The 13394-nt window shown below is 41.8% G+C and overlaps 1 protein-coding gene across 1 annotated transcript; it reads left to right on the forward strand.

Annotated features, from left to right (window-relative positions):
• The first annotated feature begins 1934 nt into the window (after positions 1-1934).
• On the forward strand, positions 1935-13151 carry pdpr (pyruvate dehydrogenase phosphatase regulatory subunit). Its single transcript, XM_084360971.1, has 18 exons — positions 1935-2052; positions 2754-3027; positions 3239-3372; positions 3842-3923; positions 4307-4470; positions 4648-4769; positions 4988-5105; positions 5680-5829; positions 7637-7829; positions 8095-8219; positions 8328-8483; positions 8914-9047; positions 9382-9530; positions 9610-9722; positions 10244-10338; positions 10520-10609; positions 10728-10910; positions 11535-13151. Exons 2-18 carry the CDS (start codon positions 2765-2767, stop codon positions 11940-11942), a joined length of 2679 nt encoding a protein of 892 aa, XP_084217097.1. The 5' UTR covers positions 1935-2052; positions 2754-2764; the 3' UTR covers positions 11943-13151.
• The last annotated feature ends 243 nt before the right edge of the window (positions 13152-13394 follow it).

Raw genomic sequence — 13394 nt, forward strand, 5'->3', positions numbered from 1 at the left:
ATTATAAATGCTGGCAATCCATCCAGTGAATCCTAATGGATTTTTTACTCTCAAATAAGCCATTAAGTCAGCAGTGGTAGATGTTGATAAATATTTAATAATATGATCTTTCTGATCTATTTAGGGACCATGAACTGGACTGATCCAGTAGGTCAGAGGTCAAATGGTCCATTGGAGGGGTCCACCTAATGAAGACCTAAAACAACACATTTTTTACAACCTGATGACACCCAAACTGGGTCTTATTAAGGACTTATAATTGCATTTACAAATTACAACTCAGTCATATATTAATTTTTTTTACTAACTTTTATGCCTCCGTGCTGGTGATAGCCGTGGCTTGCCGTCCATCCATCCAATTTTTGTGAACGCGATATCTCATTCCCGAGGGAATTTCTTCAAATTCGGCGCAAACATCCACTTGGACTGAAGGATGAACTGAATAGAATTTGGTGGTCAAAGGTCACTGTGATCTCAAAAAACAACACATTCTTAGTCATTACTTAATTCATATGATAATTATGACAACATTTTACACGAATGTCTAACGGGATAAAATTATGAAGTTCTGACATTTTGTATTCAAAAGGTCAAAGGTTAACTTCACTGTGACACCATAATGTTCTGCAAAAAATGTGGCCAGTTTTCAATGCCACAGCTCAGAGGTACAGCAACTTGGCTTTTGCTTGAAGGCATACAACAGCGAGGTGGTAAGGCTAGTAAAATTTATATTAATATGATCTCAAGTGGAATAAGCCATGATGTGTCATTACTTCCAACAACGAGCAACTTGACAGCTTAAACAACAAATTTCACTGAAACAATGCAAAAAATGTCTGTGGAAAACAACACAGACATACACACCAGCACCAGCTGGCTTCTAGTGCCCCTCAGTGGCCAGTCCTATACATACCGGCCTGATCATACAGCAAATATAGTGCATGCTATTCCCAACTGTCCTATCTCCACATTCCCACCCTAACGTCACTACTGATGCTGTTGTTATGAAGCATATCAACTCTTCTTTGGTAGTACTCTTTGATAAATGGTTGTTTTGATGAAGTTCAGTTTGTCCAGTTAACTTGAAGGAAATACCTCTCAGGCAAACTGCAAGAGAAGCACTGAAGACCTATTAAAATACAATTTCTGTGTGTAAAAGTTCTATTCGCTCTTGTGCCTTAATAAGGACCAAGACTAGTTCAAAACCTGTATGTAAATATATAAATATAAAACAAATGAAATAAAATATAAAAGCAGACAAGGAGAAAAATTGCGTTACATGTGTGTTGTGTGACTCTACACATCCATAATGTGTGGTATTCCTTTCTTCTTCCAACAATATTTTTGTCCTTAACTCCCAGTTCAGATACTTGTCAACAAGTGTTTGAAAATGTGAGAAAACTCATCTGGACTCTACCCATAGTTCTGAGAGTGGTTTGACAAGAATAGCTTTTGAGCGTTTGGGCTCCACTAATTATAAAATAAAAAATAAAATACCAATAAACTATATATGTCAACCAGACTTACATTAACATCAGCAGCTAGAAGACAATGCTAACTCAAGGAACCTCTCTAACTGTATAATCACCTGAATGGATCGGTCAAATAATTGAGGAGGTCCCCAAGTTTCCATAGATATGTCAAAATATAGCATTTTGGTAAACTGGCTTTAAAAGATGAATAGGAGAATCATAGTGGCACATAGAACACAATGACAACAGATAGGAAAAAATCTGTTATAATAAATAGGCCCTCCTTAAATGTATCACCGTAACATATGAATTTAAATCAAGCTAGTCAAGTAAGAAGTCTTTCTAATTTGAACTAGGCCAGTGAATGTATTCATCTCCAGTTCATTGACTGTGGGATGATTACTATCCTGTCAAAAGGACTTCACTTTGAAGGTTTGGACCGGAAGTGCCTGTTGTGATTGAAGCTAGTTTGACATTGGTACTGACTGCTGTACCCAAACAAGACTTTCTGTCATATCACTCGGTCACTGTATTCACTTCTGTCCTTTAAATATCACAACGCCTGGACTCGGTTGATTCGGTGAGTTGCACGTCGTTGCAAACAATGAAAGAAGGACCGCGGAGAAAAGTTTGTGGATGCGGTTTCGCGACAGAAGTCAGAGAATCAACATTAGCTAGCTTTCTGATAGCATAAGCTACGCATGCTAGCTACTTCTACCAGCAACGGTACCTTTGACTTGAGAAACTCGAAAAACACGAAATGTCACGAAACCTTTGCGAAACGTTGACACTGTACAGTTCAGCTAAAGCTGTTGACCTCAAAGATAAAGTTTCAGGGTGGTTTACAAAGGTACTAACGCATTATAACCGGTAAAGCTAGCTATGTTGCTAAAGGGATAACGATAACTGTTAACTGCGGCGATACCTAAGAGTTGACAAGTATGTAACGCTAGGTTAAATATAATATAATTGACAGCCGAAGGACTATTGTGAGGTAACCTTGCTGGCTTACTAGGCCCCGTCTTCGTTGCAAAGTGTTGAATACTTTGCATAACGCCAACCTGCGTTACTTAGCAGAAACTTGCTGAATTGCATTTGTAGACTCCGTTAAACTCGAGCTGAAGTAGAGCAGCACTGTGTCTTCTTCAAATCTTATAAAAAATTAGGTAGGGGTGTTGGCAGTGTTGACATTTCACCTATCCTATAGTAACCTTGAATCATTGAATACATACATGACCAGTATGTGAGGCTGTGCGTTTGTTTGTGTGTTTATGGTTGCAGAAAGCACAGCTATGTGCAGCTGTGTGCGGAGCTCCAGGGCTCTGTCCCCTGTCCTGCTCCCACGGCTGCTGCTCCCCCAGACGGGCTACAGATTAGCTGGCAGGGGCCTCTGGACCACCCCCCACTGTATGACTGTCAGTGGAGACTCCCAGCTGCTCCCACTGCCCAGCCAGGCCCGTGTGGTGATATGTGGAGGAGGTATTGTGGGGACATCAGTCGCCTACCACCTGGCCAAACTGGGCTGGACTGATATAGTGCTGCTGGAGCAGGGCAGGTGAGATAATGTGTTTAAATTACTTTACTAGGAATGTTTGACATTTTGTGAATCCTCTCCAGCTCAGTCACCAACCCTGACCTATGAGTTTTGTTATTTGGACAAATAAAGACCGTTTCTACACTTGGAGTCAGAGGAGGCTCAGTAAAAAAGAAATGTTGATTAGATATTTGCTAATGCTGTGTTGCCTGCTCTGTTATCTTGTTGGCAGACTTGGTGCGGGAACAACCAGACTATGTGCAGGCATTGTCAGTGTGGCCAAGCCTATTTCCATTGAGTGTCAAATGGCAAACTACTCCAATAGCCTTTACCAGCAGCTGGAGGAACAAACTGGGGTCAAAACAGGTCAGCCACTGGAACATATTTTGCTTTCATTCATATTTCACTTATTCTGATGCTATCATGAAGACAACTGTTTACTATATGACTAATACTTGTATCCTTACTGCTAATAAACTACCAAAGAAAATTTTCCTGATGCATATTTATGATCTATTCTATTACCATTTCTAATTTTATCTCCCCAGGGGATAGTCAGGCAATAAAGCAAACAATTACTTCATAGTCATAGCCTTGTATTTCAGTGCAGTAAATGTTACAGTAATGCAGCTTAATCATTTGCACATGGCATGCACTGCTAGACAAGCTATCATTTGATGTGCCTTGCTGAATACGTCCCTTATGTTTTGTCTTTTTCCAAATCTAGAATGATAACTACAGTTTAGAGTTTTATTATGGCTTTACTTTGTATTTTAGCTTGAGCAGTTTGAGATCTGCCGAATCACATTATCTGTGGTTTGCTTATGTGTTTCAGGGTATGTAAAGACGGGGTCTTTGTGTCTGGCCCAAAATCAGGATCGTTTCATCTCTCTGAAGCGCCTGGCATCTCGGCTGAAGTAAGACCCCAAAACCTTACATCAGTATCTAGAAAAGATACATTCGGCAGCATCAAGTATATATGGATGAGGCAGCTTTGCACATGGGAACACAGAAACTTTTCTCCTTTGCAAAACTGCTCCAGTTCTGTGAAGTTGCTCAAGGACTTATAGTGAAACCAATTTTCAAGTCCAGCCACAAATTCTTGATTTATTCGAGGGCTTGACTCTGACTTAGCTACTGCTGGACATTATTTTTTTGCCTGGTGGTGGCATGATGCTGCAAGGTCACTTTATTATTTGTCTGTACAATTTCATCTCTGATTTGTTCAGAGGTCTTAGACGCAGGGCATTTTGAGTATTAACTCTGGTCTTCATCTTTATTTTTTTCACTCAATTTTTAGGGTGATGGGGATCAGCTGTAACATCATTAAGCCTAAAGAAATAGCCAAACTCCATCCTCTTGTCAACATTCATGACCTGGTGGGGGCACTCCACCTGCCTGCAGACGCTGTGGTGTCTCCACCTGATGTTAACCACGCCCTGGCTGTGGCTGCTGCTGGACATGGTATGAGACTCATACTCACAACCTCTGACAGAACATTAATGGTTTATCATACCAACATGCTTTACAAGTAATACATTAATTCAAACCTTTGTCCCTCTGATTCTCCTCCTCTTCACTGTCCTCCCTTTTCTCCTTTTTCCTCCTCCTACATCTCCTTATTTTTCTCATCCAATCCAGGCGTTCAGATCTTGGAGCGAACCACTGTTCAGCAGGTTTTGGTAGAGAAGGGTCAAGTGCTGGCGGTGGAGACTGACCGTGGCTCCATCGAGTGTGAATATTTCGTCAACTGTGCTGGACAGGTAAACCTCGGAGTGGGATTGTGGGATGCAAATAGGGAAACAGTTCCCAATGCCATCTTATAGTGGGGAATTGATTAAATGTATCCGTTTTTTCTTCATTGATTCAACAGAAATCTTGGTCAAATTCTCATTTATATTGTGGCAGGTTGGCACAGTCAGCATACTTTTTGTTCAGCAGCAGGTGTGCGACATATTTGTTCTGTATGTCTCTGGTCTAGTGGGCTTACGAGCTAGGCCAGGCTAGTGAGATGAAGGTGTCCATTCCTCTTCATGGCTGTGAACACTTCTACCTCCTCACCAAACCTCTCCAGGGGACACTTCAACCCAACATGCCAGGTATCACTCTTCAAACACACAGGAAAATTGACTTTTTCTTGCCGCAGGCACAGCTGCTAATGGATTTTAAATTTCAATCGCTTTTACTGTTTTAGCAGCTAAATATGATCTCTGTAATAGAGAAGAACCTCCAGATTTGGCAAATTGTCTAATAGAGTAACTCATTACACATGAAATCCATTACAGTGCCATTTCACATTTAAACTAATATTTTAAGAGCCTCTCCTCCATTTAATGAGTAGTTTCTCCACAATTATAGTGGTGCATGTGTCAATGCTAATAGTTTCAATGCATTTATACCTCAAAAGGAAAACACATTAGAACGTAACTTCCCTTGATTCTTGTGAGTCTGCAGGGTCAAATTTGTTTACATTGTACTTTGAAATGATTTAGCCACTTGGCCCCTAGTATTGATTAATAATAAACCCTAAACATGGAAAATGAAAATCATTGTTAACCATCAAAGATTATCATTATTTCTGCATGGGTTCTGGGTCAGTTAACATGAGGTTACAGGGTGGCTACAAACAAACCCTGAGGAGGTGATCTAACTGGGCCTGCTTCTTGTCACTAGTGGTTCTCGATATGGACGGCAGGATATATGCACGGCCATGGCAGGGAGGCCTTCTGTCCGGCGGCTTTGAGAAGAACCCAAAACCAATTTTCACGGAGGGCCGCAACCAGCTGGAGATACAGAACATGCAGGAGGACTGGGACCACTTTGGTAATGGAGGGTAGCTTTAAATGAACATTGTTAAAGAAAATAATTGTTCCTGGCTGTACTCTGTTGGTTGATAGATGTTATTCTTTATATAATCTTGATAATCGGTGAAATGCAAATGTCGCAAAGCCGTATTTTTTTTTGGCTGACACTTTGAATTGAAACAATGGTCTTGTGATTGATTGTATTAAATGTCGGGTTTTGGTCTCTGCACCTCTGAATGAAATGTCAGCCCTCTGCATAGACTCACCATTTTTAATTTATATTCAGCAGTTGCACAGAGACAGAAGAGGTAGTTGTAGACCAGGCAGACACATCAGATGATACAATCAGAGTCAGTAATGTAGCACAGGTTGAGTTTGTTTTGCATAATGGTGGTAGACGGGCTCAATTTTACTTTACTGATGTGAGTGAAGTGATTTACTGAAACATTTGCAGTTTCATCCCAAAGAGCATTGCAGTTATTCACCTTATTGCTAGCCCCCATGATACCTTGTGGTAATTACGGGGACGACCTCTAGCCTGTCCTGTCACTTAGCCTGAACTGGTGTTTTCCATGGTAACAGGACACTAAACAGATGTGTACAGTTATTCATCTATGATAATATATTCAGATCTTTGAATGAAGTTTAGGCCTGCAGCCCAGCATGCTTGTTTACAAAATCCAATATGATTTCCTGACTAATGACCCCAGATTTCTTTCCACTGCATTTCCGATTTTTTGCGAGGCTAAAGTCCTGGTGTTCAATTTATATTTTGATTAAAGTAACCCTCAATAATAGAAGGAAAAAAAGGCGCTGGGTCAGTTCAGGTATTTTGTGAGACCTGTTTTTAATTTTTTTTTTTTTAGTACAGGTAGGTTTTGAAATGTTTTTTCATGCTATTAATCGGACATCAACTGAAAGCAGTACACTTCAATGTACACTTCTCTATACACATGTTAAAACACACACAGACACACACACACCTGTCTTTTGGCCTTGGCCTCATGCTTGTAATCTGAGATTCCTCATGCAGCGTGACTGGTTGTCATAAAGACGCAGTATATCACCAGCAGACCCTGAACTGCTGCAATGCATAAGTCAAACTAATCTGCCCCTGGTCCTCCTACAGCTGAATTATAGTCAGTATTTACATGACTTTACATTTTCATTTTATTGGTATTTATTGTCAAGGTTGCGCTTGAAAAAAAGAACGTGTTTCATTAGTTTTAGTAATTAGTGGAAAACAGTGAAGTCTGGAGTTTGTTCTTTTTATCATGTTGGACAAAAAAGAAAACAAATGAAAGATTTTATGTTTTGCATTTTGGAATCAATAAGTGATAATCAACTAAGGGTCCATCACATATTTCACTTGCTGTGGGTAATGGATTTTTACTGCCACTTTCATGTTGGAAAACCTGCTGGACTGTTTATGGCACAACATGGGGAGTGAATGTGGTTCCTGCTGTGCTGCAGGAACTCTAGCTTGTAGAGTCTTTTGCCGTAGTAAATGTTTTGGGTCTGGTGGTGGTCGGGCAAAGGCAATTAAAGACAACTTGAGTGTTTTGTTCATTTTTGTTTTTCAGTAATTTGAAAGACAATAGCAGTGGGGCTAATTGGAAAAAAGCATTAAATGTTGACAAGCACTGAGACTGAGACTGTTGCCATAGCTTTAGGCGAACAGTTATTTAGATTATATTGTAGTTCATGTTAATTATATGACAGCATCACAGATTTCAAAATGCAATATATTGATGTGGACTTGGCACATATTATAGAGAATTCCTGTAGCGAGATTGTATAGCAACCTTACTGTCTTCTACCTCCAGAGCCAATGCTGAGTGCCTTGTTGAGGAGGATGCCTGGTCTGGAGTCAGCTGAGATCCTTCAGCTAGTCAACTGTCCTGAGTCCTTCACCCCTGATATGCGTTGCCTGATGGGAGAGACGCCGGGTGTCTCTGGCTACTACGTGCTGGCAGGGATGAACTCCTCTGGCCTGGCCCTCGCTGGAGGAGCTGGCAAGTAAGCAAGAGTAAAAGTGTGTTTGCTCGAGGATAGCCTACTGTATTTGTGAAGACACACTTTACTTAGTACTTACTTTTGGTTTTGAAGACTAGACTGCACTGCATTCAACAACTTATACATTTATAAGGCGGGCAACTGAAATATCTTTTACTCAGAAAATAATTCAGCATTAGTTTACAAAGTCATCAGCATTGTGAGCAGAATATGTTTTGATTGCATTACACTGAAGCACAAATGGCATTTTGTGTGTTTTGGTATCTAGGTACCTGGCGGAGTGGATGACCTACGGCTACCCCACAGCCAATGTCTGGCCACTGGATGTCAAACGCTTTGGCAACTTGCAGAGCAGCCGAACCTTCCTGCGACACAGAGTAATGGAAGTCGTGCGTGAGTATTGAACTCTTGTTACAGTTTATAACAATCCCCAGTTTCCAACACCTTAAAGATAGTTAAATAACAGAATTATACTTGTGCTTACAATGTGTTTGTGTCCAGCTCTGCTGTACGAACTGAAGGTTCCTCGCTGGGACTTTCAGACTGGGCGACAGCTGCGGACCAGCCCTCTGTACGACCGTCTCGACACCCAGGGAGCCCGCTGGATGGAGAAACATGGTTTTGAAAGGCCCAAATACTTTGTTCCTCCAGGGAAAGGTAGTCACTAGTAACACGCTGCATTCTCTTTATATTAAAGTCTTCAGTAAGAATCCAAATGGCTTTCAAATTAAATAAATCACCTTAGACTTGAAAACATGACTGAGGATCACTTTTATTAAAATTGATACCTTAAACTAGTTATAGTCAAAAATGCTGTTTCCTGTGATGAAATGACTGGATTAGGACTGCATATCAAAGTAGCACACTGACAAGTTATACTGTATTTTGCTGTGGTTGGATGTGACGAACCTAAAATGGGCTCTCTAGGGCAGTTTTTGTTTTGTTTTCTATTTCCTAGATTATAGGTTTGAAAGTCACAATGCCCCACTCTCTGCTAACACAGCTGAAATGCCCTGGTGTAGTTTGGTTGTGTATCCTCAATGCTTCATGGCACACAACCCTATATTTTCTCTGCCTGTGTGTATAGATCTGCTGTCTCTGGACCAGAGTAAGACCTTCTACAAGCCTGACTGGTTTGACATTGTTGGAGCAGAAGTGAAATGCTGCAAAGAGGCTGTCTGTGTCATCGACATGTCGTCCTTCACCAAGTTCGAACTGACTGTAAGTCCAATAACAACTTATAAGGCTTAATCAGCTCCGATCCCATAGGAAAGAAAACTGTTGCTGTACTCCCTTCTGAGGGCTCAGACATCTAAACACATATTGCTCCTCTCTGTGACCCAGTCAGTCGGCATGTGTTTTCCATCAGCCAGAATGTAGAAGTCTTTAAAAGTCTTAAAAATGGCACATGATGCAATTCTTAGTCAACTTGTAGCATCTGATGCAACAGTTGTGCATTCTGCTTTTTGGAATGTTGAAGTCCAGTCGATGAGTTATGCATCCACGGTGGTAAAGTCATTTAAGTGAAACCTTTTGGTCTGTCCTGATGTCCTAGTCAACGAAGGACCAGGCCCTTGACCTGCTGCAACATTTGTGTGCCAACGACCTGGATGTCCCTGTTGGACATATCGTCCACACCGGCATGCTGAATGAGAGGGGAGGCTACGAGAATGACTGCAGCGTGGTCCGCCTCAGCAAGAACAGGTTTGTGACACCCAGACAATTACACTACTGACATGCAGCTGACCATAAAAACCAACTCACACTTTTGTCGCCTCTCCAGCTTCTTCATCATCTCTCCGACAGACCAGCAGGTCCACTGTTGGTCCTGGATAAAGAAACACATGCCCAGTGACCCACACCTTCACCTAGAGGATGTCAGCTGGAAGTATACTGGTAAGCGCACAGCACTGTTGTTGAGATTCTGCAGTGATGTCGCCATCTAGTGTCTACTCAATATTAAAGAACGGAAAAGCACCAGCATCTCATATCCTCTCTCCTCTCTTAACCCATTTTTTAAATTGACCTCATTTTGGGTTTGGTGTTGGCAAAATCAGACACTCGGGGGACCAAGAATGTGGTTAATTACTGTCCAAAATATAATTTGTATTTGTAGTTTAATCACATTAACTGTCTGCAGTGTGAGCACCACTTTCATTCTATTTTTGTACATGATAAAACACCAGCTGAGGATCTCTATCCCAAAACTTACTCATGACATTAAACAGTATGTCTTTACCGTAATGATTCTAATATTCTTTTCATATTTCAATTGATATTCATTTCTTACAAAGTTATATGAGTTTCTTTATCAACTGTGAACTTAGTCAGGAAACCTTTCAGGTGAAAGTGTCAGACCTGGGCTGAACTTAACAGGTCTTTCTGATATGTTTATAAGTCTGATCCTTTACCCACAGCTTTGAATCTGATTGGACCTCGTGCAATGGACGTTCTGGCTGAGCTGTCGTATGTTTCCATGACACCTGACCACTTCCCCTCCATGTTCTGTAAGGTAGGAAACAAATGCTAATGATAATATGTAATATTGTAATATTAATTGTTGAAGTAGCTGAGTATTAGCAGCGGCAGTATTTAGGGTTGCACCAATGTTTGTAGTAATGAAAGTGTCATTATTCCGACATTGACTGAGTGTGTGTGTGTGTGTGTGTGTGTGTGTGTGTGTATGTTTACAGGAGATGAGTGTTGGCTACGCTAACGGGATCAGAGTGATGAGTATGACTCACACTGGGGAACCAGGTTTCATGCTCTATATACCTATAGAGGTGAGTTCACATCTTGTCACCATTCCACTGGATGATTAATAAAGTCAAGCTTTTAGAAAGTGCTATAATTATACAGTGCAATTCGTCTCATTTCTGTATTCTCCTCTGCTCTCCACAGTATGCTCTGCATGTGTACAACGAGGTGATGTCAGTGGGTCAGAAGTATGGGATTCGTAATGCAGGGTACTACGCTCTGCGCAGCTTACGCATAGAGAAATTCTTTGCCTTCTGGGGTCAGGACCTCGATACTTTCACCACCCCGCTGGAATGTGGACGGGAGTTCAGGGTGAAGTTTGACAAGGTCTGTTCAGCCACATCAAACTGTGTGATAACAATGTGGATTCTGACTGCTGCGTTCTCGTTTTGTGTCACATAACAGCGGCTTGTTGCTGTTACCAAGCTAATTTTAGTCAAGAGGAGATTTACATAAAGCTTTTTTGGCAAGATGAGGGAACAATTTCAGAATGATAAAAGGTACAATGTCATCTGCTTTGCTAAACTCTTAAACATCTGTGTGATAGTCTTTGCTGGGAAATGATCACCAAGCTGCACCTGCAGGCGCAACAGGTGGTATTTTACACCAGCAGCAGTGAAGTTTAGTTCATTTAGGAAACAGTGGAGCATCAGGTGCTGTCTACTGCCACAGCAATAATGTCAGCACAATATTCATGAATGGACCTCAGTGTAGAATTGGTTTCACAGATTGCTTTCAGTTGAGTGGTCATCAGCTGATTCTGTGTCTTTGCTGCCAGGCTTGTAATCGAAAAAATGTATGAAATGAGAAGTTGTTTACTGTTGTTTCAAACAGAGCAATGTCCCATAACATCTGATACTGCTCTCTCTCATCTCTTAATTTCTCCGTTGCGCTACTTTTGCCTTTTTCGCTCTCTCACTCTCTCTCCTGTCTTCTCTCTCCCTCTGCCAGGACACAGATTTCCTCGGTCGTGAGGCCCTGATGCAGCAGCGTCAGGACGGAGTCTCTCGGCGGTTCGTCATGCTGGTTCTAGAGGACCATGACACTGAGTTGGACCTGTGGCCATGGTGGGGCGAGCCCATCTACTGTAACGGTCAGCTAGCCGGGGCGACCACCAGCAGCGCCTACAGCTACACCCTGGAGCGCCATGTCTGCCTTGGTTTTGTATCTCCGCCGCCAGGCCCAGATGGGCTCCCCACACCCATCACCCCAGACTTCATCAACCGTGGGGACTACGAGGTGGACATTGCTGGCCAGCGCTACCCAGCCAAAGCCAAACTCTACCCTTTCAGCTCCCTCTTCACCCAGCAGAAACGACGCAAGGACGAAATGGAGCTCAGCAACCTCCAGGGGAAGTGATGCGGGCTAATGGAAGGCCTCGCCTTTGCCTCAGTTCAGGCTTCAATGACACTCCTTCAGTTTACCAAATCCACTCCTGCACTTACCTCGCGGTGCCAACCTATTGTCCCTTTCCTCGCTCCTAATCTTGAGGGCTGTATGCACAATCACTCCCTGTCCCACTGATATTTAACTTCCACACTGCATCTCCCTCTTTCAAAGTGCAATATTTAAGAGGCACCAAAAGCTTGAGCTGTATCAAAAACAGAGCTCCTGTGTCGTCAAGTTCTGCAGTTCTTCTTTAGCCCTCACACTCAAACACAGCCCACACAGTCTGAACGGCTGATGTACAGACAGCCTGCAGTTAAGTGCCTTTGTCAAGGCAACATCAACTATATGTGTTGTAGACTCTTTCACTTTGTTCACTTTAAACCATCCAGAAGGGATTTTGACCGACAATCTTCTCCGGTAGTGTTCCAGTCACTGTAACGTTTCGACACTGCAGTCTGGAAGAGTTTGGAAGAAATGTCATTCAGCGCTGATGTGCAAATGCCTACACAGTCAATGTAGCTGTTGACTTTATTGTCCTTTACAAATTGTAAATTTGCTGCTGTAAAGAATATGAGTGATGTGATGTGGCCTAATTCAGATACTTTATACTGTCTACTACTACTATCATCCCCACTACATTATCCTGAACAATGAAGGGTTATCAGTTAATTAAATATCCTTCTCAGTCAGGGGGAAAAAAGGCCTGGGAAAGAATCAGGAAGCCTGATATAATCATTAGTTAACTGTTGTGTTGTGTGCCGCCCATTATTCCTCCTCCGGTTGTGTTGAAAAGGCTTCACAGATTGGCCTAAAAGCCTCAGATTGAAGCAAAATGACCTTTTTTCGCCTTGGCTATCATAAATTTTCAGCTGTCCTGTGTTGTCGAGCTTGTGGTTATGTATTTACGTAAAATAATCCGACCTGCTATTTATGTTTTGTGGTTGTTTTGAAGCAGCGTTGCTCTTTTGATGCTCAAGTTTTGTTTTGCTGATGTGTTGTTGAATGTGTGGTTGATGTTCGGTGACCCACTGATGAGGGAAAGCTGCGACTGGAGCTGTACTCCCAGAGTCCACAATATCTTAGATTGGCTATTAGATTTTTGCTTGATCCATAGTTCCCATGTTTGTGTAAAGGAAGGACTTCATTTGGATTTGAAATAAAGCAATGTATTTTTGTATAGCTAGTGTGTATAAAATCTCTATTTTCAGTACTGCACATTTTTTCAAGTTTTATCAGCTCTATGAATCATCTTTACTATATATTGATACACATTTATCAAGTGATTTGGTCCTTTAGTCTCATGTCCCCTTCACGGGTCAAAAGTCAGGGAGAGGTATGGAGGTGGTAGGGAGGCTGTGAGGAACTGTGTTCTGATAAAAGTGGCAGTTGAAAGTGTAACTAGCTCATCCAGCCGTCAAACAT

The sequence above is a fragment of the Pagrus pagrus genome (assembly GCF_965226575.1).
Source record: "Pagrus pagrus genome assembly, chromosome: 1".
NCBI lineage: Eukaryota > Metazoa > Chordata > Actinopteri > Spariformes > Sparidae > Pagrus > Pagrus pagrus.

What these genes read in the sequence shown, in the direction of transcription:
- pdpr (XM_084360971.1), top strand. Translation starts at nt 2,765, where the DNA reads ATGTGCAGCTGTGTGCGGAGCTCCAGGGCTCTGTCCCCTGTCCTGCTC. An exon ending in CGCCTGGCATCTCGGCTGAA is followed by an intron (nt 3,924 to 4,306) that starts GTAAGACCCCAA and finishes CTCAATTTTTAG; the next exon opens with GGTGATGGGGATCAGCTGTA. An exon ending in GTCCGCCTCAGCAAGAACAG is followed by an intron (nt 9,531 to 9,609) that starts GTTTGTGACACC and finishes TCGCCTCTCCAG; the next exon opens with CTTCTTCATCATCTCTCCGA.